This window comes from Cucumis sativus, chromosome 6 (assembly GCF_000004075.3).
Source record: "Cucumis sativus cultivar 9930 chromosome 6, Cucumber_9930_V3, whole genome shotgun sequence".
Classification (NCBI taxonomy): domain Eukaryota; kingdom Viridiplantae; phylum Streptophyta; class Magnoliopsida; order Cucurbitales; family Cucurbitaceae; genus Cucumis; species Cucumis sativus.
The window spans coordinates 10,897,886-10,919,717 of NC_026660.2; the positions used below are offsets into that span (position 1 = coordinate 10,897,886).

General features: G+C 32.1%; 3 protein-coding genes across 3 annotated transcripts; 2 read left to right on the forward strand and 1 right to left on the reverse strand.

The window, feature by feature from the left end:
- Positions 1-6,943: 6,943 nt before the first annotated feature.
- On the reverse strand, positions 6,944-8,281 carry LOC101218168 (CEN-like protein 2; the record flags this gene model as incomplete). Its single annotated transcript, NM_001308903.1, is given in 4 exon segments — positions 6,944-7,194; positions 7,287-7,327; positions 7,794-7,855; positions 7,978-8,281. Coding segments are annotated over 4 exon segments (522 nt in total). The 5' UTR covers positions 8,173-8,281.
- A 2,681-nt stretch (positions 8,282-10,962) lies between these two features.
- On the forward strand, positions 10,963-14,775 carry LOC101218405. Its single transcript, XM_004149210.3, has 5 exons — positions 10,963-11,773; positions 11,877-12,088; positions 12,195-12,456; positions 12,550-14,255; positions 14,409-14,775. Exons 1-4 carry the CDS (start codon positions 11,510-11,512, stop codon positions 12,889-12,891), a joined length of 1,080 nt encoding a protein of 359 aa, XP_004149258.1. The 5' UTR covers positions 10,963-11,509; the 3' UTR covers positions 12,892-14,255; positions 14,409-14,775.
- On the forward strand, positions 13,647-14,261 carry LOC116404340 (ABSCISIC ACID-INSENSITIVE 5-like protein 1). The gene has a single exon (XM_031886540.1). The coding sequence runs from the start codon at positions 13,647-13,649 to the stop codon at positions 14,259-14,261; it is 615 nt and encodes a 204-aa protein (XP_031742400.1).
- Positions 14,776-21,832: the final 7,057 nt, after the last annotated feature.

Here is a 21,832-nt window from a genome sequence, read left to right on the forward strand (position 1 = left end):
CATCTTCATCTGCTCTAAGGTGTCGCAAGTGAGAGGATTCATCTTTGTCTTCCTCCATGTGTTACAACCGAGATGATTCATCTTCATCTTCACCTAGGAGTCGCAATCAAGAAGATTCATTTTCATCTTCTCTCAGGTGTAACAACCGAGAGGATTCATCTTCATCTTCTCCTAAGAATTGCAACTGAGAAGATTCACCTTCATCTTCTTTCAGGTGTCGCAACCAAAGAAGATTCATCTTTATCTTCTTCCAGGTGCTGCAACCAAAGAGGATTCATCTTCATCTTCTTTCATATGACGTAGCCGGAAGGATTCACCTTCATCTTCTTCTAGGTGCTACAACCGAGAGGATTCATCTTCATCTTCTCATTGGAATTGCAACTGAGAAGATTCATCTTCATCTTCTCCTAAGAGTCGCAACCGAGAAGATTCACCTTCATCTTCTTTCAGGTGTCGCAACCAAAGAAGATTCATTTTCATCTTCTTTTAGGAGTTGCAACCAAAGAGAATTCATCTTCATCTTCTTTCATATGTCGTAGCCGGAAGGATTCACCTTCATCTTCTTCTAGGTGCTACAATCAAAGATGATTCATCTTCATCTTCTCTTATATGTCATAGCTGAGAAGATTCATCTTCATCTTCTCCCAGGTGCTGCAATCGAAAATGATTCATCTTCTCTCATATGTCATAGCCGAGAGGATTCATCTTCATCTTCTCCCATATGTCATAGCCGAGAGGATTTATCTTCATCTTCTCCCAGGTGCTGCAATTGAATAGGATTCATCTTCATCTCCTCCCATATGTCATAGTCGAGAGGATTCATCTCCTTTCATATGTCATAGCCGAGAGGATTCATCTTCATCTTCTCTCATATGTCATAGCTGAGAGGATTCATCTTCATCTTCTTCCAAGTGCTGCAACTGAAGAGAATTCATCTTCATCTCCTCCCATATGTCATAGCCGAGAGGATTCATCTTCATCTTCTCCTATATGTCGTAGCTGAGAGTATTCATCTTTATCATCTAACAGGTGTCACAACCCGGCCGATGGAATTCATTTTCATCAGCTCTAAGGTGTCGCAAGCTAGATGATTCATCTTCATCTTCTCCCTAGTACCACAACCAAGAAAGAAAGAAAAAAAAAGGGAGAAGCAAGAAGAAGAAAGAAGAAAATGATGAAGAAGAAAGAAGGAAAAAAAAAAAAAAAAAAAAGCAAAAAGAAAGAAGAAAAAGAAAAAAAAAACAAAAGAAAGAAGAAGAAGAAGAAAACAAAAAAGAAAGAAGCAAAAGAAGAAAAACAAAAAGAAAGAAGAATAAGAAGAAGAAGAAAAAAAAAAAAAAACGAAGAAGCTCAATTGGTGATAACGAAGATCGAAGCCCGACGATGACAGAGTCGATCTCTCCTACTAGGGCGATAGATCTGACGGCAAAAGCCCGATCGTCCCTAGAAGAAGCTCAACAAAGTCATTTATGCAAACGAAGATTGAAGCCCGACGATGACAGAGTCGATCTCTCCTACTAGGGCGATAGATCTGACGGCAAAAGCCCGATCGTCCCTAGAAGAAGCTCAACAAAGTCATTTCTGCAAACGAAGATTGAAGCCCGACGATGACAGAGTCGATCTCTCCAACTAGGGCGATAGATCTGACGGCAAAAGCCCGATCGTCCCTAGAAGAAGCTCAACAAAGTCATTTCTGCAAACGAAGATCGAAGCCCGACGATGACAGAGTCGATCTCTCCTACTAGGGCGATAGATCTGACGGCAAAAGCCCGATCGTCCCTAGAAGAAGCTCAACAAAGTCATTTCTGCAAACGAAGATTGAAGCCGACGATGACAGAGTCGATCTCTCCAACTAGGGCGATAGATCTGACGGCAAAAGCCGATCGTCCCTAGAAGAAGCTCAACAAAGTCATTTCTGCAAACGAAGATCGAAGCCCGACGATGACAGAGTCGATCTCTCCTACTAGGGCGATAGATCTGACGGCAGAAGCCCGATCGTCCCTAGAAGAAGCTCGACAAAGTCATTCCTGCAAAAAAAAAAAAAAAAAAAAACAAAAAAAAAAAAAAAAAAAAAAAAAAAAAACAAAAAAAAAAAAAAACAAAAAAAAAAAAAACACACACACACAAAAAAAAAAAAAGAGAGAAAAAAAAAAAAAAGAGAAAGGGAGAAGAAAAGTTTTCTATACCTTTCTGCCGATTTGATGAGGAATAAGCGTTGGATGAGGTATAAGTGAGTAGGGTATGAGTCTATTTATAAGCCCAACAAATCCAATTCCTAAAAGGATTAGGAATGATATTTAATTATTTTTTTAAAAAAAAAAATCCAATTCCTAAAAGGAATAGGAATGATTTTTTAAAAAATATATATATATGAAAAGATAATCCAATTATCTTATTTTATTTTTTATTTTTTTTTTTGGATAAATCTCAAGTTTAACTTTTATTGAGATATTTAAAATATTTAAAAATTTCAACATTTTTAAAAATATATACATATATATATATATAAATATTCTCAATTTCAAAATTCAAGTTAAATTAACTTGCATATATGACCTCCTTTTTATCATGAATTTAAATCGGAGCCATAAATCCAACTTTACCTAAGATTGAGGACCTGATTTTTTTTATCTCAAATTAAAATTGGTCATTCCAAATTCTTATGCATCCCCAAGATAAATTAAGGTACGGTAGAAACCTTATCCTTATTTCAAAATTAAAATTTTGGTTATATTCCAAATTTTACTTTAAAAAAAAAAAATCATCATATTAATTTTTTTTTTTTTTCCCCTCAAATAAAATTAAGTGGGAAATAAAACTTTGAATTTTTTTAAGGTTTGGCCATATTCCAACCCTTATTTTAAATTTAAATCAAACTCACGTACTAAATTCATAGTTTGATTAATTTGATATGCTGAATTGAGTAAAAAAAAAAAAAAAAAGAAGGCTCGGACTTTGACTTCAAATTTATCTTTTCCGAGATTCATTCACCCATATACGTGCATAAATCTCGAAAAGGGGGCATTTGTTGAATAAGAAATTTTGAGACCAATTACAAGTTGCCACATCATTTATTAAGTTAATGATGAAAAGTACAAATAATTAAATTTGGGACTAATTAAAATTGACACATGCCCCAAATTAAAGAGTTAAAATAAATAAATTGGTCATTCTAATAATGCCACATGTTTTCATATTAATCGTTGGATTAAGTTAATCATTTTAGTTCAATTAAATATTATTTACTTGGACTAAGTTCAATTAAGCCAAAAAAAAAAAAGCTTAATTGAGCCCAAAGACTAAATATAACCTAAGTCCATATGGTTGAGCCCATGGGTCTGGTCCATGGACCAACCAGATTCAAACCCATAAAGCCCACCAGTAAACTCTATAAATAGAGGAATTCTTCTCATTTGTAGAGGTTGGAAAATTTTGACTCTAGAAGATCCAGAGAGAATTCTTCCAAAAGCTAGAAGAGAATTCTTCCAAAAGCTAGAAGACTCCCTAACTTCTGAAGTTGACCACCCTCGAAGATTGAAGCTGTTTTGAAGATACAAACTTTCTCCAAGACTCCAACTTCAAGAACATCACGTGCTCCGCTTCCTCAAATCAAGCGTAAGCATTCAACCAACTTGAAGAACATCACGTGCTCCGCTTCTCCAAATCAAGCGTAGACGTTCAACAAGCTTCAAGAACATCACGTGCTCTGCTTCCTCAAATCAAGCGTAAGCATTCAACCAACTTGAAGAAAATCACGTGCTCCGCTTCTCCAAATCAAGCGTAGACGTTCAACAAACTTCAAGAACATCACGTGCTCCGCTTCTCCAAATCAAGCGTAGACGTTCAACAAACTTCAAGAACATCACGTGCTCCGCTTCTCCAAATCAAGCGTAGACGTTCAACAAACTTCAAGAACATCACGTGCTCCGCTTCCTCAAATCAAGCGTAAGCATTCAACCAACTTGAAGAAAATCACGTGCTCCGCTTCTCCAAATCAAGCGTAGACGTTCAACAAACTTCAAGAACATCACGTGCTCCGCTTCTCCAAAATCAAGCGTAGACGTTCAACAAACTTCAAGAACATCACGTGCTCCGCTTCCCCCAAATCAAGCGTAGACATACAGTTGAGAGAGAATCAGAGGATCAAATTCTAGAGATTGAACCGCATCGCATCAAATCAACAAAAATACAACATCAACCCAAGTTCAAGTCCACGAATTAAATTTCTCCGGAAATCTCGTGCGAACAATGCTTTATTTATTGTATTTTTTTTTTGTTGATTCTAAACCCTGCTCTTCTTTTATCTAATATATTGTTAGAACTAAAATAAATCAACGTTCAAAGAACTTTTTGAAAGAAACTCTCACAAACATATTAATTTGCAAATTGCACATTCTAACACTCAAATTTACACTAGAATAATTCAAAGGAGGAAGGATATTTAATTTAGAACAATGCACATTTTCATAATTTATCAATCTCCACACCTTCTTCAATAATAATTTAGGTTTTATCCATCGACCATCTTTTTATATATATATATATATTAGAATCATTATATATTAAATCATCACCACCCATACGCTTAAAGTAATGTATTAGAATGTTTGCAAACATTCTAAGATAAATTATTGTCACCAATACTCATGATTATAAGGAATAACCAAACACTTTCTCCCTTTTCCAGGGCCAATAGTTTGATAATATCAACCAATTACTCTCTTCCTTTGAACATTATTATTACAAAAAGAGAAAATCATCACCTTTGATGAAGGAATTTATGCCAATAGGGATGGATTTTTAGATATATAGCCTTTTTCATATAAGACTCATCCACTAAAATCCCCCTGTTTTCTCCCAACTTGATCTTTAATTACTTCAAATCAACCAAAATATACTTAAAAAAAAATTCTTACAATCATTTGATTTGTGTCTATATATATTCCTTTTCGTACATATATATATACCTAATACTACCTCCAAGTGTGTAAATGAGTATTCTTTTTCTCTTTTAGTTCAATAATAAGTGGGGTTGGAGATTGAGAGATTCAAACGTCTTAATAACTAACAAACTAGGGTTAACCAAATATACACACATATAAATGTTTATGACATATCTTGATCAAGATTGTAGATGTCTATTTAACCATGAGAACCATTCCTAAACGGAGTAGAAGATCCCTAATTAAACAAGGGAATGAAGGAGAGAATGTGAAGAATTTTCTATAAGTTAGATAAAAAGGGAGATAAACTACACTTGTTGGTACCTCGCCTTATATTATATTAAGTTAAAGACTTGACTATGTTATTTAGAAGGATGATAGATAAACAAACATTTTAACCATGTCTTTACGGATGAAATATTATTATTGTTTTTGATAATAGATTTTATATAATGTTTCATTTGAATAAATATAGAGATTAAACTTTAATAGTAAAGATAAAAGATGATGGGGAAGGGAAAATGTTGGAATAAAAAAAGTATAAATAAGGAGGTAATGATATATTTATAGAAGGACAAAATCAAACCAATCAAACCAATCCTTTTGAACCATGAAAAGAGTAGCCAAAGATATGATATATAATATATGAACAATCCAAAATCAATTCCCAATATTCTTTTTACTTTTTACTTTTGCGGCCATAAAAAGATTGAAAAGAAAGAAAAAGGAAACTTTATTAATTGTAGCAGTAATTTCAATGTCACATTACTAAGTTATTAATCTACACGTGGCTATTTTTATTTGGTTAAATTTCCCTTTTTCTACTGCTTATGGTGATTAATTTAGACTCTAAACCCTAAAGTTGGTAGGCAACAAACTGCAGCTAAAAAGGTGTCACTTTTTCTTTTTTTTAATTATATGCTTTCTCACTCGTTAAACTTTGAGGTTAATTACATTCTCTTTTACTTAAAAGAAAAATAACGTTACACATATAAGAGTATTATTACGTGATGTCGAGTGTCGTATTGTGTATTGTAATTTGTTTCGGATGGTGGGAGATAAACATAGGTCAATATTTAGGTTGAGCTATTGGCGAAAAGAGAAATGAAACACACTACCACATCACATATATATTATTCTCTTTGCAAACATATAACTTATAATGATGGTACCATCTACTTAGGAGACATGGTTTTTTTTTTTGTTTCTGTCTTTTAGTCAAATGTTCCTAGTATTGTGACCAAAAGCTGCTATTTCCAAATTATTTCCCTTCCCAAAATACAGTGATCACTTTTGACTTTCTTTGATATTCATTTTTTCAAAGATTATATGATTCAACTTTAAAATTACATACTATGGGAAAATAATATAAGAAAAGTTCAGTGTATATATGACCAAAGTCTTACATTTGGTTCGATAAGAAGAAAAAAATTTAGATGTATGTACATTAGTGACCATGAATTATGATAACTCTATTTGCATATATAATTTTAGGAGAGAAATGAAAATGACAAATGTCTACTCCCTGCCCATTTTTCAAATGTCTCTAAATTTAGCCTATCTTTACTTTTTTTTTTTTTTTAGCATAATTCACAAATGTCTCTAATGTATTTCAAAACCAGAAAAAACCCTTTATAGTTCTACATCTAATATGATATTTATCCATTTTTAACTTTAAATTACATATGTCCATCTTATTGGGATGTACTAAAGCATTTATTGATTATCTTTCTGGGAAAGAAAATGATTTTTTTTTATACACAATAGAAAACTAAAAACAAGACAATTAACTTAAACAAACAGATACATAGAGAAGTAGAAATACAAAGTTTTAGTACATCAAATAAACCAAAGAGAACACAATAAAGGACAGCACAAGAAAAGGTCACTGCCTCTCTCTCTGCTACACATGAAAATTCATATATATATATAACCCAAAATTTTATTTAATTTATGTGATGAAATATAATATAATAATTTATTTAGAATATATAATTCTGGGTTGAATATATACATGTGTGTGTGTGTTATCTTCTTCTGGCAGCAGTAGGCCTTTGAGCAATGAAATAGACAGCAGCAACAGGAAGAGAAAGATGATTATCAAGAGCAAATTTTCTTGAATTAAAACCATCTCTTGAAGGGTGTGGTGGCGGCTTCACTGTTTGTCTTCTTTTTTGCTTGTACAATAGGAACACATATCTGTGTATCCCTATGTTTGGACTTGGTTCTTCATATTTTACTATCTCTTTTCCTATATTTTATTAATTTCCCCATCAGTATCTAGTATGTATATATTATAAACAAAATTTATCAGAAGAAAATTATAAAAAATTGGAGTTTTACCAAAAGTGGCATCCGTCGTCCCTGGAATGTCTGTAACTATCCTGAAATATCAAAGTTATATATTATCCAAATTATTTCATTAGTTATACAATTGAAATCGAGGACTTACAAAAAGCGAGAGAAAACGTAAGTTTACATGATTTAATTACTAATAACATGTGTTAGTTAAGTCGAAGGATAAAGAGAAATCATTCTTTATTGGAGAAAAAAATTAGATAGATATATATTACACAAGTTGCAAAAGATGCCCTTTAAAATTTTAGTGTTCGTATATAAAGTACTTTTGAAACCTAAAACCCTTGTATTTTGATTTTTAGAACACTAAGTAACATGTTCAAAATATTCTAACAAAAACTATTCAACCAATTCCCAAACAATACTTGACATATTCTTGTTTCGACAATCTTTAACATAGTTCAATTGTTATAGAAACTTATTTATTTATTTGAAAATTAAGATTCATTTTTACACCCTTACAGATGGGGTTCTTGAATTAGAATATGATACCAGTGGAGGTGTTCTCTCAAGTAAGGATCACTTGGACCAGGAACATCTGGATCAGTCATGACCTGGAAAAAAATAATTAGTTGAAACTATATAAATTAAGTACGGTGATCAATACTAATTACATATACATTAGAAAAAGAAAAGAAAAGAAAAGATGGGTTTGATTGAAAGTATATGATCAGACCAGTGTGAAGAATGATCTAAGGTCACCTCCAAGAACCTCAACCTTAGGTTTTAGGGTTACAAAATTTGGAAGCAACTCATGCCCATTGCACACCTTCTTGTTTGAATGGTAAGTGACGGTCATCTTAACCGTAGGAGAAATTGCATCGACAACATCTCCGACTACTCCTCCAACCACGAGAGGATCGGACGGCATCTTCCCCATCGCCATAGAAACTAAAAGAAATAAAAAAAAGGTTAAAGATAGTATTTCAAAAGGGTAGTTTAGGGCTGGTGAGAGAGAGTGAGTTAACTTGGGTGTGTCTCTTTTTGGTTATGTGAAATGTGAAGGAGTATTTATAGTAATGTTGAGAAGAGGGTTAGTTATTGGGAAAAAGAAAAGTTTATATAATATATATTATCTTTGTTTGAACAATTCATGTTATAATGACAATTGGCAAGAAATGATGTGACATGAAATCTTATTTGTATGAAGTGTCATGCTCTTAAAAAATCTTTAGATTTAAGCCCAGTGATTAAATTCCAAAGTGGTTATGAAAAGGGGAGAGAGAGAATGGTGAGATGAGGTTATAAGTAGTTTTATAATTAAAAGGAATTTAAGGATTATTGGGAGGAAAAAAGAAGCTTCATCATGAAGGTAAATAAAATCATAAATTAATAATTTAATGTAATTAAAAATAAACTGATAGGTGGTAATGGAAATGGTGGATATGGAGGCTAAGATTATTATTCTTTTGTTTCCAAAGTTGGTCATTTTGGAGAGTCGAATTTCCCATATTTGTTAGAGTTAAACCACAACCACAATCAGTGTGTAAATGTTCTTAAAACAAAATTAAAGGAGAAATTATCTTTAATAGAAAAAAAAAAAAAAAAAACTTCTATAAAATATAGGAAATTCTTTAGGTTTTTCTAATTACTTTTGGTTAATGTAAAATTTATTTTCCATTTCATAATCTATAAGTTTAAATATCTAAATGTAATCTAAAGTTTGAAGTTAGCCAAAAGTTCTTTTATTAAAATTTATTTCGATGAACAAATATTTTTTAAAAACTGATTGAGTTTTATACCAATATATATGTTTTTATTTTAAAAAAGCAAAATTGGCAAAATTAAAAATTTAGTACATGTAACATAAAAATATTAAAACAAATGTTGAATAAGTTTTAAAGCTAAATCACAATGAGATTTTAAGATTAAAAAAATAAAGTGAATTAAAATGTTCATATACATATGCATGTTCCAATATATATGTATGTAAAGTAATATATTTAGGTTGATGAATCCCTTCAAGAATTTCAAATTCTAAGCATCTTTTTTCCCCTTTTTATAGTGTTCTTTAATTCATTCCACGCCCACAAACACACTTAATTAGTCTTTTTATCTTTAATTTGGCATATCATTCTTATCTCTATAGCCATAGTCAGTACACTCTAAACCCCCACCTATTCCTAATATCTTTAATACTTAGAGTGAGACTAGTAACGATATTTAACAAGTACTCGTTCTTTTTTTTAAGGTTTTTGTAAGTTCAAATCTCTTATATTTACCATGTTTATTATGCTAAACATAAAGGATATGATGAAAGAAACATAAGCTTGACGTTGATAATTGATTTAAGTTAAACGGTAAAGCGATTGAAACTATATCACCAACGATTATTGATAGGATATAGACATTTTAATATATTTATAAATATTTTGGTTCATTTTTACTATGTTTAGAAAAAACTTTTGTAAAAGTTAAAGATCTAAATTCTAAAATTTTAAAGTATAGGAAGTTAACGGTAACTTTCATGATGACCAAATTTATAATTTAAATAATAAAATAAATGATAAGGTATCATTGGCATGCAACCAATGAACTACTTCGTTTGGGCCTTACTTCCCCAACATCTGGGTCCATTTCTATAAGGCCCAATTGGAGCTCATAATAAAAGTGCCGGTGGAAAGAAAAGAAGAAAAGAAAACTGGAATAGATGACTATTTTAACAATAATAATTAAGGATATAGCAACATAAAAAAAAATTATAAATATAACAAAATTATCACTGATAGACTTCAATGGTCTATCAGTCATAGACTTATATCATTGATAAAATTTGACCAATTTTACTATATTTGTAAATTTTTTAAAATTGTGCTATATACTTAATTAATTTGAATTTAATTACTAAATTTGCACTAGAAAAAGGTATGAACGTATTCCAATAATTTCTCTGTCACTTTCAAAAATTATAATGAAAATGCTAATAAATAACATATTTATTTAGAAAACCAACCTAATAAAATAAAAGGTATAATCCAAGAAAGAGTAAGAGAATATTCTTATGCCAACAAAAACCTTACCCTGTTTTTCCTTCTAAAGATTTTTTTATTTTTCTTTTTAATGAAAAGTTATTTTTAAATTTGCAACTGGGATCCACCTTCAAGTAAAATATTTAAATTGAAACATTAAAAACACCTAAAATCTTCATTATAGAAGGCTAAATTAAAATTTAGTAAAAATAATATAACTCAATTGGAAAAATAGTCTTCGCTCTTTTCAACACTTTCATGTTGAAGATTGCGTAAACCACTTTTGACACACCAAAGCATTGTGATACACTCAAAAATTGAGTTACACATCACTAACTTGAGGAAGTGTTGTTGCAATGTTTGGCACTAACCAACGGTTTAATAGATTTATAACTTTACCCTAATTTAACTTAACATTAACTAAGATGTCTAAGTTCAAACTCTAGTTAAGCATAACTTCACTTACGTGCAAATTTTAAAGATACGTATTCATTATTATAATGTACATCGTTCTTAATTTATATAGACAGAATATGTGATAAAAAATTATACTACACTCGTAATACATTGTATTTTTCAACTAGTTTTTTTCACATTTATATCAAAGAAAGTTTTGTATTTATATTTATGTAATCACTATCATCCCTATGTTCCTCCACTGTCATCTCGTTTGAATAACAAAGATTGAAAGGGGAAGAATGAAAGAAAAATACGCAATTTTTTTCAGCTTAGATTCGAAGCTTTTAGGGCAACAAATAACCTACAAGACTCCAACAAAACTTCCCAAATTACATATTATCTTCAACAATCTCCCACTACCACAAAGCCTTCTATTGATGGATTGTATCACTTTTCATCGTTTCAGAGTAACAATTAAAAAATGGGTTTCTTCTACAAATCCCTTTCTGAATTCATATTAAAAAAATGGCCCATCAACCTTTACAACACATTTCTATAAAATATATTTAAGAAGAAAAAAAGAAAAACACCCAAAATACAAGCTGTCGGATCTGTCCAGCTTGCCCTCTGTGGTCAAACCAAAGTAGAACCCCCAATCTGTTACCAATTTTTCAACCCCTTTGATCTATCTTACCTTTTTTTTTTTTTTTTTTAATTTGTACTTCCATTTCTGTAATTTGTTCTGTAATTTCTGAAGTGGGGTTGTTTTTTTGTGGGGTTTTTGTTGGTTAGATCTGTAGTTTTCCCCTTCTTTTTGTCTGCTTGTTTTTTTTCCCAGGAATGGTTTCAGGGATTGCTGTTGTGTTGCTGATTGGTTTTTTAGGGATGTTTTATCAGGCCAAGCAACTTCCTCCTCCTTCACAAATTAATGGATCTTCTTCATCTTCAGATAATCTTCCTGTTTCTTCTCAGAGAATCAAACTCAGTGATGGAAGATATCTTGCTTATACAGAGAGAGGTGTTTCAAAGGACAAAGCTAATTTCAAAATCATTATCTGCCATGGCTTTGGAAGTTCCAAAGACATGACTATTTTAGCATCTCAAGTAACACTTATACCTCTTCCATTGATTTGAATCTCAAGATCTTGATGTCTTATCTACTGAGTCTGCTTTCAATTTAGTTATTGATGGAGTTTTGTTGTTTTAGGAACTGATTTTTGAGTTGGGGATTTACTATGTACTCTATGATCGACCTGGATATGGTGAAAGTGATCCAAATCCCAATAGCTCAGTTAAAAGTGAAGCTTATGACATTCAAGAATTGGCTGAGCAACTGCAAATTGGATCTAGATTTTATCTCATCGGCGTCTCGATGGGATCGTATTCGGCTTGGAGTTGCCTCAAATACATACCAGAAAGGCAAGATCTTTTATCCATATTTTATGTCTTTGAGCTGTTTTTCCCCCATTTGATTTATTTGCTCTGTTGTTTATTGCTTTCTTTCACCAAAAATGATTGAATGCAGGTTAGCAGGCACAGCTCTTATAGTTCCTTTAGTGAATTACCAATGGCCTTCACTTCCATTTAGTCTCATAAAAGAGGATTACCGAAGAAAGATTTTGAAATTAGGATTGTGGCTTTCAACTTATACTCCTGGGCTTTTACATTGGTGGGTGAGTCAGAATTGGATTCCTTCAACTTCCGTACTCGAAAAGAATCCGATTTTCTTCAACGAACGAGATATCGACATCTTAAAGACGATTCCCGGCTTTCCGATGCTATCCAAGGTATATAGATAGATGGATTATCTCTTTTACTTCATGGTATGTGTTGGTAGTTGATTGAAACAAAAGAGAGGGTTGAGATTTTTCTTGTTGCAGAGGATGTTAAAGGAGCAACGGGTTTTCGATACGCTTCGAAGTGATTTCATGATGGCATTTGGAAAATGGGAATTTGATCCACTTGAATTAAGTAACCCATATGGTGGAAACGAAAGTTCGGTTCATATTTGGCAAGGTTGTGAAGACAAAGTTGTGCCAGTGGAACTCCAAAGATATGTTTCAAGCCAGCTTCCATGGATTGAGTACCATGAAGTTATTGATGGTGGGCATTTGATTATTCATTACAAAGGTTTATTTGATACCATTTTAAGGTCACTTTTACTCGGAGAAGAAGCAGTTTCTTATAGACCAAAACCCCTTACACCAAAATTTGTATCTTGAAATTGAATGTAATTTGAGTAGCTGATTCTTTAAGACAGACAGGGAAGTGTTATAGAATTTAGGTTTTTTCTTTTTTTTTTAGAGGAAGAGAAAAAAGGGTGTTGAAATGAATTGATTTGTTGTGTTTGGGTTGTGGAAGAAAACAAGACATTCTTGCCTAATTCATTATTCATTGGGTTTCTTTTGTTTGTTTCGTGTTTAGACACTACTATTGTTTTCAGTCCAGAGGTGTAAAAAACCGACTGACCCGGTTCGGTTGGATCGATTTTCTACAATTTCTTTTCGAGTCGACCCAAAAGCAGTTCGGTTGGTTCATTTTGTCCGCACCAGAACCACTTGAAAGAAAATTGGACCAACTCTAGGAGGTGAAGGATAGGAGGACGGAGAGATCGAAGAATGCATAGAGTGTAATTTGAAACAGCTCCAAGTAGGCAATAAAATCTTTATCCTTCTCCTTCTCTCCCTCTCCCTTTTCTCCCTCTCCCTTTTCTCCCTCTCCTTCTCCCTCTCCTTCTCCACTCACCCACTTACTTTTCTGGGTATTTTTTCATCTCACTTACTGCCAAACCATGGTTCTCTCTCTCATTTTATTGCCTATTTGGAGCTGTTTAATCAGATTTTTTCGACACCATTTTCCTACAAATTCAATTCGAAACAGAAAAATTCTTCCTACTATATGTAATGTTGAAGAAGATGTTCAAACCCAATTTCACTCACAATCACAACAAAATGAACCTCAAAATCATCACCCTTTTATGCTTCCCAATATTTCTACACCTAATCTTTGTAGCCAAGGCTCTTTATCAATTCCATTCCCACTTTGTTTCAAATCTATCGATGACGTTTGGTCTGAGATTGGTCATAACGATCAACAAAACCCACTTCCCCAAGCTTCCATTGATGTTCACCAAAATCCTTGCCAAAGTCGACATGCTTCGGAGGAAATGACTTCGGAAGGTTTATTGGTGAAAGATGGAGTTGTTCAAGAAGCTTCTTCTTCTTCTTCTTCTTCTTCTTCTTCTGATTCAATGGAACAACAGCTATGTTCTGTGAATAACAACAGATCAATGGTGGATTTGAGAGAAATTGGGTTGTCTTTGTCTTATGAACAGAATAATGATGCTGCAGGAGTCATAAATATGTCCGAGAATTGCTTTTCAAATGATCAAATGAGCACCCAATCTGTTGGGGAACCTTGTGATGACATTTCAAATGAGAAATGTGAAGCCTTGATGACTGGTTGGGTTGAGCCTAACAACAAGAAGAGGATCATTGATGGTTCTACTGAAGTTGTGTTGCAGCGGATACAGCGCAGGATGATGAAAAATCGCAAGTCTGCTGCTCTATCTGGGGCTCGAAAGCAGGTCTAGTACAGTTGAATTATATAAAGTTCAGTTCAGCTAAACCATGATTCACATATATGATTGTTTAATGTAAATATTTTTTAAAGTAATTGATGCATTGTGACATTAGTAAAGTACAATATCGATGAGATTGTTTTACATATTTCATTGCAGATTATGCAAAGAAAACAGAGTGAAACGAGACAGAAACCAACAGAAAAGTTGAGGGCAACAAGGAGGATAGAAAGTTTGGGTTGATGAGGAGGAGAAGGGTATGTATCCTTTATTTTAAAAACTTCAGAGTCATGACTATCGCCGAAATCAGAATGACAAGAGAATCTTTGCTTCATATTTGTTATGAATTTGATTCCCTGTGCAAAATTATGTGAAGCATATCAAGTATTGAAGTGAATATTGGTTGTTAAAGTGTTGTAATCTGGAATTACCATAGTGTATCTTCTGGTCTTTTAATCATCATTGTGTCTTGATTTGATCCTTGACCACAATTTCACCACCATTCAAAGGTTCAAAAAATTTGATGTGATGTTTTCTTGTTCAACTAATTGGTGAATGATATGATAAGTATATATTCTAAGGGGCCGTTTGAGGGTGAATACATATTTGATAGATAGAAAATAGTTTAGAGGGTGAATCGTGGAGTGAAGAGAATGTATGGACTTGGAGAGAGTTAGAAATGTGAAAGAGCAGGTGCCGCATAGGGTGTATGGAGATGTACCTCTAATAACAATTTCCTATATGCATACATTCTCAATGAATCAAATGCATAGTAGTGACGATAATGCATATGTCTCCAATATGTGTAATACAAATTAGTCTCTTCTTCTAACACAAGATGGATGAAACAATGATAACAAGATAATACAAATGTTACTCTTAAAAACAAACAAAACGACCCTTAACTTCCATAGCAAATGATGTAGACAAGAAAGTGATTAAAGACAACCACCGATTAGGAAGTATATTGTAGAATCAACATTTTTGTAGACCATTCATTTTATAAAACAACAAAACATACACCTTTTCAATATCTAAAACCATTAAACAAATATTGTCAATTTCATATAGTCTAATGATAGAGACATTTTAAATTTATTAGTATACTATACTAATGATAGAGACATTTTAAATTTAGTCATGTTTTTTCAAGAAGATATTAATAAGAAATTTTTTTAACTTTTTAAAGTTTGAGAGTATTTTTGACACAAAAGGCAAAGTTAATGAATTTATATATAGTTTACCCTTTCTTTTCTATAATTCGATCAAATCTTCCTATATTTTATTTTCATATGAAAAAATCCGCCACATGGTCGCACACTGGAATTTGCAATTGAGGAGTATTTCTAGTGGAAAAAAACCATTCACGGAGAGAAATGAAAAGGTGATCGAATTAAATCTTTTGATTAAAGGTAGAAAGAGAAAAAGAAACGTACCTAAAGCTCTTTAGGGATCGTTTGATAATGTTCTTGTTTCTCGTCTTATGTTTATTTTGTTTCTCATATCTCGTATCTCATTTCTTCTTTCTTCTTTCTTTAGAACAAAAAACGATACTATATTTGATAACTATTTCTGTAACTTGTTTCACCATCATTTGTTGTTTTTATGTGTGTTATTTTTCGTAACATGAAATACATATAATTCCATGTGCAAAATTAATAACTATAATTCAATAGTTTTTATAATCACACGTCGATAAAAAATGATTTAAAATATTATTTATCATTCAATTCATTTGTTTAAATCATGTTGATTCAAACTCAACTCAATTATATTATTATGTAAATGTCGTGTTGTAAAATATTAAAAATATTCTAAATGATTATCTTAGTAAAAAAAATTTATATAATGTAAAATTCTAACTAATTTCAATGGTATTAAACGGATGAAATTGAGTTTAAAATAACATATAAACATGGCTATTGCAAAGGTTGAAATTTAAAATTTATAAAAATTTAAATCCACATTATTAAAAATTAAAATTTGAAAGATTAAAATAATATATAAATTTAAATATGGAACAATTTAAAATTAAAAACTCACACTAAACCTTATTTATGTTTTTGGTTTGTTAAAAGAATTTTGGTTATTATGAACTGAAATAAGACGTAGCTCTCGGAGCTGCATCCATAATTTCTGTATTTTTTTTTATAATTCTTTTATTTTTAACATAATGTGAATACCTTCGTTAGGTATTGTAAGATGGTACATCAAAATTAATATTCGAAATACAGATATCAATCATTTTAAACAACTAATTTGAATTAAATTATATATATATATATATAGTCAAAAATAATATGAGAAACCGATAATTTGACAATTAGATTTGAGACATGAGAATTTCTTTTAGGTTTAAATTACATTAAGGTGGACGACAAAGACTGAATGGTGGAACCTCCTACTTATGATCTAAACACATTATTATACAAATACGACACAAAAAATTACCTTGCATTTATAAATGTTTCCTATTATTATATTCTTCAACTTTAATTTTAATATTCATATATGTAACACACATTGATGTAACACACAAAGAAAACTACTCTCACGTTACATCCTTAGTGTCTAAGTCACTAAGAAAATTAAATATTAAAAAAAGTATTATTTTAAAACATATATATAAATTTCATTCATTTTGGCAAATTATTATTTTCGTATTTTTTTTTTTTTGTTTGGAATCATTAATTTGAATTTAGGATTTAAATATACAAAGATTTGCTTAACACACTTTAGAGAAATAAGGAAAAAAAAAATGGGTGGAATTCAAGAAAGTTTGGGAGACACCAAGTTTGCTACTCCACCAACTTTACATCATTCCACAATGGGACACAAGTGAGTGGATGATTTGGTGGGACTTAAAATATCAATCTTAAAAGTGGCCTCACCCCCACATGTTATATTATAATTAGTGCAACTCCATTCTTTCTCTTCTGCTTTTGCTTCATCTTCTCCTCCTCCTTCTTCACCATTTTCTTTCCACATTAATCGATCCTTATCTTCTTCTTTTTATTTTTGTTTCTTTCTTCAAATGCTCGCTTTCATTCAGGGTTTTTGAATTGGGCTTCTGTGTTTCACTCTCTTTCTCTTCATTATTCTACTTTTTTATTTTTACACACACCCACTTCCTTTTTTTTTCTGCCTATTATTTCCACTCACTTAATCCATCATTTCATTCCCATTTTCTGTTTCCCCCCTAAACCATAATTTGCCAAACCATGACTCTCTCTCTCTCTCTCTTTCTCTCTCTCTCTCTCTCTCTCTCTCTCATTTTATTGCTTTTTTGGTGCTGCTCAATCATATTTTTTCTACGCCATTTTCCTACAAATTTAATTCCAAACAGAAAAATCCTTCCTGCTGTAAGTACTGTTGAAGAAGATATTCAAACCCAATTTCGCTCGCCCTCACAACAAATTGAACCTCAAAATCATCACCCTTTTCTGCTTCCTCATAATTCTACACCAAATCTTTGTAGCCAAGGCTCTTCATCAATTCCATTCCCACTTTGTTTCAAATCTATCGATGACATTTGGTCTGAGATTGATCACAAAGATCAACAAAACCCACATCCCCAACATTCCATTGATGTTCACCAAAATCCTTGCCAAAGTCGACATGCTTCTGGGGAAATGACTTCGGAAGATTTATTGGTGAAAGATGGAGTTGTTCAAGAAGCTTCTTCTTCTTCTTCTTCTTCTTCAATGAAACAATAGCGATGTTGTGTGAATAACAACAGATCAATGGTGGATTTGAGAGAAATTGGGTTGTCTCTGTCTTATGAACAGAACAATGATGCTGCTAGAATCATAAATATACGTCCGGGAATTGCTTTTCAAATTATCAAATGCTCACCCAATGTGTTGGGGAACCATGTGGTAACATTTCAATTGAGAAATGTGAAGCCTCGAAGACTGATTGGGGTGAGCCTAAGAAGAAGAGGAGGATTATTGATGGTTCTACTAAAGTTATGTTGCAGAGGAGACAGGGGAGGAATATGATATTAGGTATAACAAATATTGTTAGTTTATTATGGTTAGGTACACTGATTTAGTCTTTTTGTTATATCTTTATTGTGTATTTATAGTGGGTTTGTTGAGAAGCTTATTTACCTCAAATATTATCGAATTGTATTAGTGGAGGTTAGTTGAGGACTTTTAAACATATGGAATGTCGTTTTCTTTACCATTAAAATTTGTTTACACTTGAAGTTGTAGCACTACAAGAGAATGGATTTTTTTTTTTTTTTTTAATGTTGTAACAGACATTGTTAATGAGAGAAAACACCAACGTCGTAAAATGCACGTCAGAATAAAGGTTGCAAGGTCGATGCAACCTTAAACCATGTCGGGGATAAATAAAAATTGAAGTTTTTAATATATTTTTCTGACTCGGACATAGAGGATGTCGGGAAAAGTTAAAAATTAAATTTTATGGTTGGACTTTTGCCAACGTTCGTATATACGCATCTATTATTATGGTTGGACTTTCCTAGACACCATTAGTGAAACGTTGGGAATAGGGAGTTTCTCCCGATGTCTTCGATGTGCGTTGGGAATTTTCTTATAAAAACTCACTTCCAATTTTGTAATTAACAAAACTAGAAAGGAGAAGGTTGAGAGAGTTTAGAGAGACCGAGAAAAGGAGAGAAACCCACATCGTCGCTCATCATCGCCGTCCCTGTCCTGCGTTCGTCATCATCTGCAGTCGCTGCTCTTCATTCTGGTAAGTTGTTTAGTTTAGTTATTGTTTTGTTTTAGTTAATTAGTTAATTATTTATATTTCAAATTTGTTTTAATAACTAGATTTTGAACGAGTTGTATGTTTTAGTATTGAATTCAAATTTGAAGTGTCCTTAGGATTTGAAATTAAAGTTGAAATTGAAGTTGAGTTTGAAATTCCAATTTGAATTTGGGAGCTGGGGGGTTGAGGTTATATTGAACTTGTATGTTTTTTTATTAATTGTGAATTGTAGTCGTTGCCCTAAATTTTTATGTTTAGTAATTTTAGGATTCGTTTATGGATGAAAGTCGTTGGTGAATGTTATTGTTGTTGTACATTTTAATTAAAGTTTTGGTTGAAAAGTGTTACTTTGATAATTTATAATTAGTTTATGGTTGAATTAGATTTATATTTGATTTTGTAGGAGTTGTTAAATTAGAGTTAGTTTCATTTTTTTGAAGTGTGAAATTGCCACCTATATGGTTCTAATTTTTGTATCTTCTTTGTTTTATATGTAGTAACTAAACAAGAACGTAAAAAAGTAGGTGTGATAGTACTCATATGTTGTTAGAATTTATGATTTAAGATTGAAGTCGAAATTCATGATTGAAGAATGCATATGTTGGGGAGGTTGTTCTTTGCCTGTTTTTTTGTTATTCAAAAGGTTATAAAACTATGTTGGAACTACATTGTATATTGTATGTATGTTTGATATTAAATTTGTTATATATTTTAGAATTACAATCTGTTATTGAAGCAAAAAAGAAAGAAAAGGAAAAGTATGAGAAGACTATAGCTAGAAGAGCTTAGGTGCAAGAATTTCGTTTGACTGCGTTTGAGGACCTCGAATCCAGGAGTAGGGACATGAGCAGAATGTGCAAAGAGGAAAGTTGAACATTAATGCGAGCTATGTCGAAAGAAATATGAGGTTGCTTCAAACAGAAACGACCTTTCACATTCTGCTCATGTTCCTATGATCATATAGCTGCGTTGGTACTTCTCTAACAAATGTCGATGTCGTTACTTATGGTGTCGGCATAAAGTTATCAAAATCACTCGCGATGTCATCAACCCATACGTCAACAAAAGGTATGTCAGAAAGATTTAAATGTTAGACCTTTGCCAACATGGTTAAAGCATGTTAGCGTAGCTGTGCAATGCCAGCACCATGCATGTGGACGTCGCGGTTAATCCACCTATTTAATAATAATATTACCTTTATGTGACGATGTGCTCTCCCACGTCGTCATTATTGGGGCAACAACGGTGGTACATGCATTGCGTCGTGGAAAGTTAATAGTATTTTTAAATAAAAGGCTTTCATGACGTCGTCATGCATGGCGTCATGGAAGCCTCATGTCTTCTTATGTACGTTGGCAATTATGTCCAATGTCGACGTCCTTCTCGAGGCGTTGGCATAAATCTTTTTTTACGACGTCTTTTATCTCAACACCTAATTCTGCGCCTGGAGATCTCCGATTTCTTATAGTGCGTGCTTCAACTCCCATTAAACTCTTTCTCCCAACCGCGTCGAACAATGCACCGCTACAGGCCTCCGATCCCAATGCACTCGTGCGCCAAGCCAGTGATCCTGATGTTCCACTTAACATGGTGAGATTTCACTTTTGATCCATCTCCTATTTGATTTTCTCTTCATCTCCTCTCAACCATAGCAACCTCCCATGTTTCCTTCATTTTTGCCCACAAGAAGGCCTCCCTCACTCCTATGAAATCCGGTGCAGAACGCATCTCTATCATTGGTATACTATAGTGATAGAAGACTATCATTGATAGAATCCAAAATTTTAATATAGCTTGCAAATAAATATGAGAAGCTTATAAAATAAATTATATTTAAATCTTAATAAATAATATTATTAACAGTTAGATTAGAATTAAGAATGAAATGATAACCAATTATGTCGCGACGTGATCGCTACGCGGAGCGACCGACCTCCCCGTTTATTTTATTTTAATAAAAAATTTTGGAGTCGCCACCAATCATATTAAGGTGTGATTGGTCACCCAAAAAAAAGAAAGAAAAAAAAAATGGTCTGCGTACATTCAGAGATTTAAGTTCGGGAGTCAGTTATGTGTAGGGAAGGTGTTAGCACCCTACAACACCCAAAAAAATGGTTACCCAATTTTATCTTTTAAATTAAATTATAGAGGTTCACAAAATAAAATTTTTATTTAGGTTTGGTTTAAATGTCCCATGTTTATCAATTCATATCGAAGAAAGTAAAACATAAGCATGAATTGATGATTATGAGTGGCATAGGAGCCATTAGAAAAATTAAGTTTATTTTTGTTTTAAAATATTTTTATTCACCTTAAGAATATTAAGATACCAACACTTGATATTTTAATCTCTATCATAGGTGTTTAATGAAAAATTTCATATATCTAGAATTAATAAATTCATAGAAAATACTACTCAGTCTCATTTAAAATATGAAATGTGTTAATTTAAAAAAAATAATCTATTAATTAAATTTCAAACAGAAAAATTTCATGTATTTATGGATTTTAAATTATAAAATCCATAAAAACAATACTTTTTCTCCAATTTACATTATTATAAAAAAAAATAATAATAATGACAAAACATTATGAAATTTGAAAAATACTTAGGTGTAATATGCTGAGATAAAATAAATACATTGATAATATATGCAAAATGTAAAAGATATTAATGTAGGATGCAAGATAATTAATTAATACAACACATGCAACATAGTTAATTAATTCAAAATGATGCAAAATAATTGATTAATGCATGATGCAAAATAATTTATTAATGCATAATTAAACGAGGCCAAATGGATATCAAATAATAATTAATAGTTGAATGCTTAAGT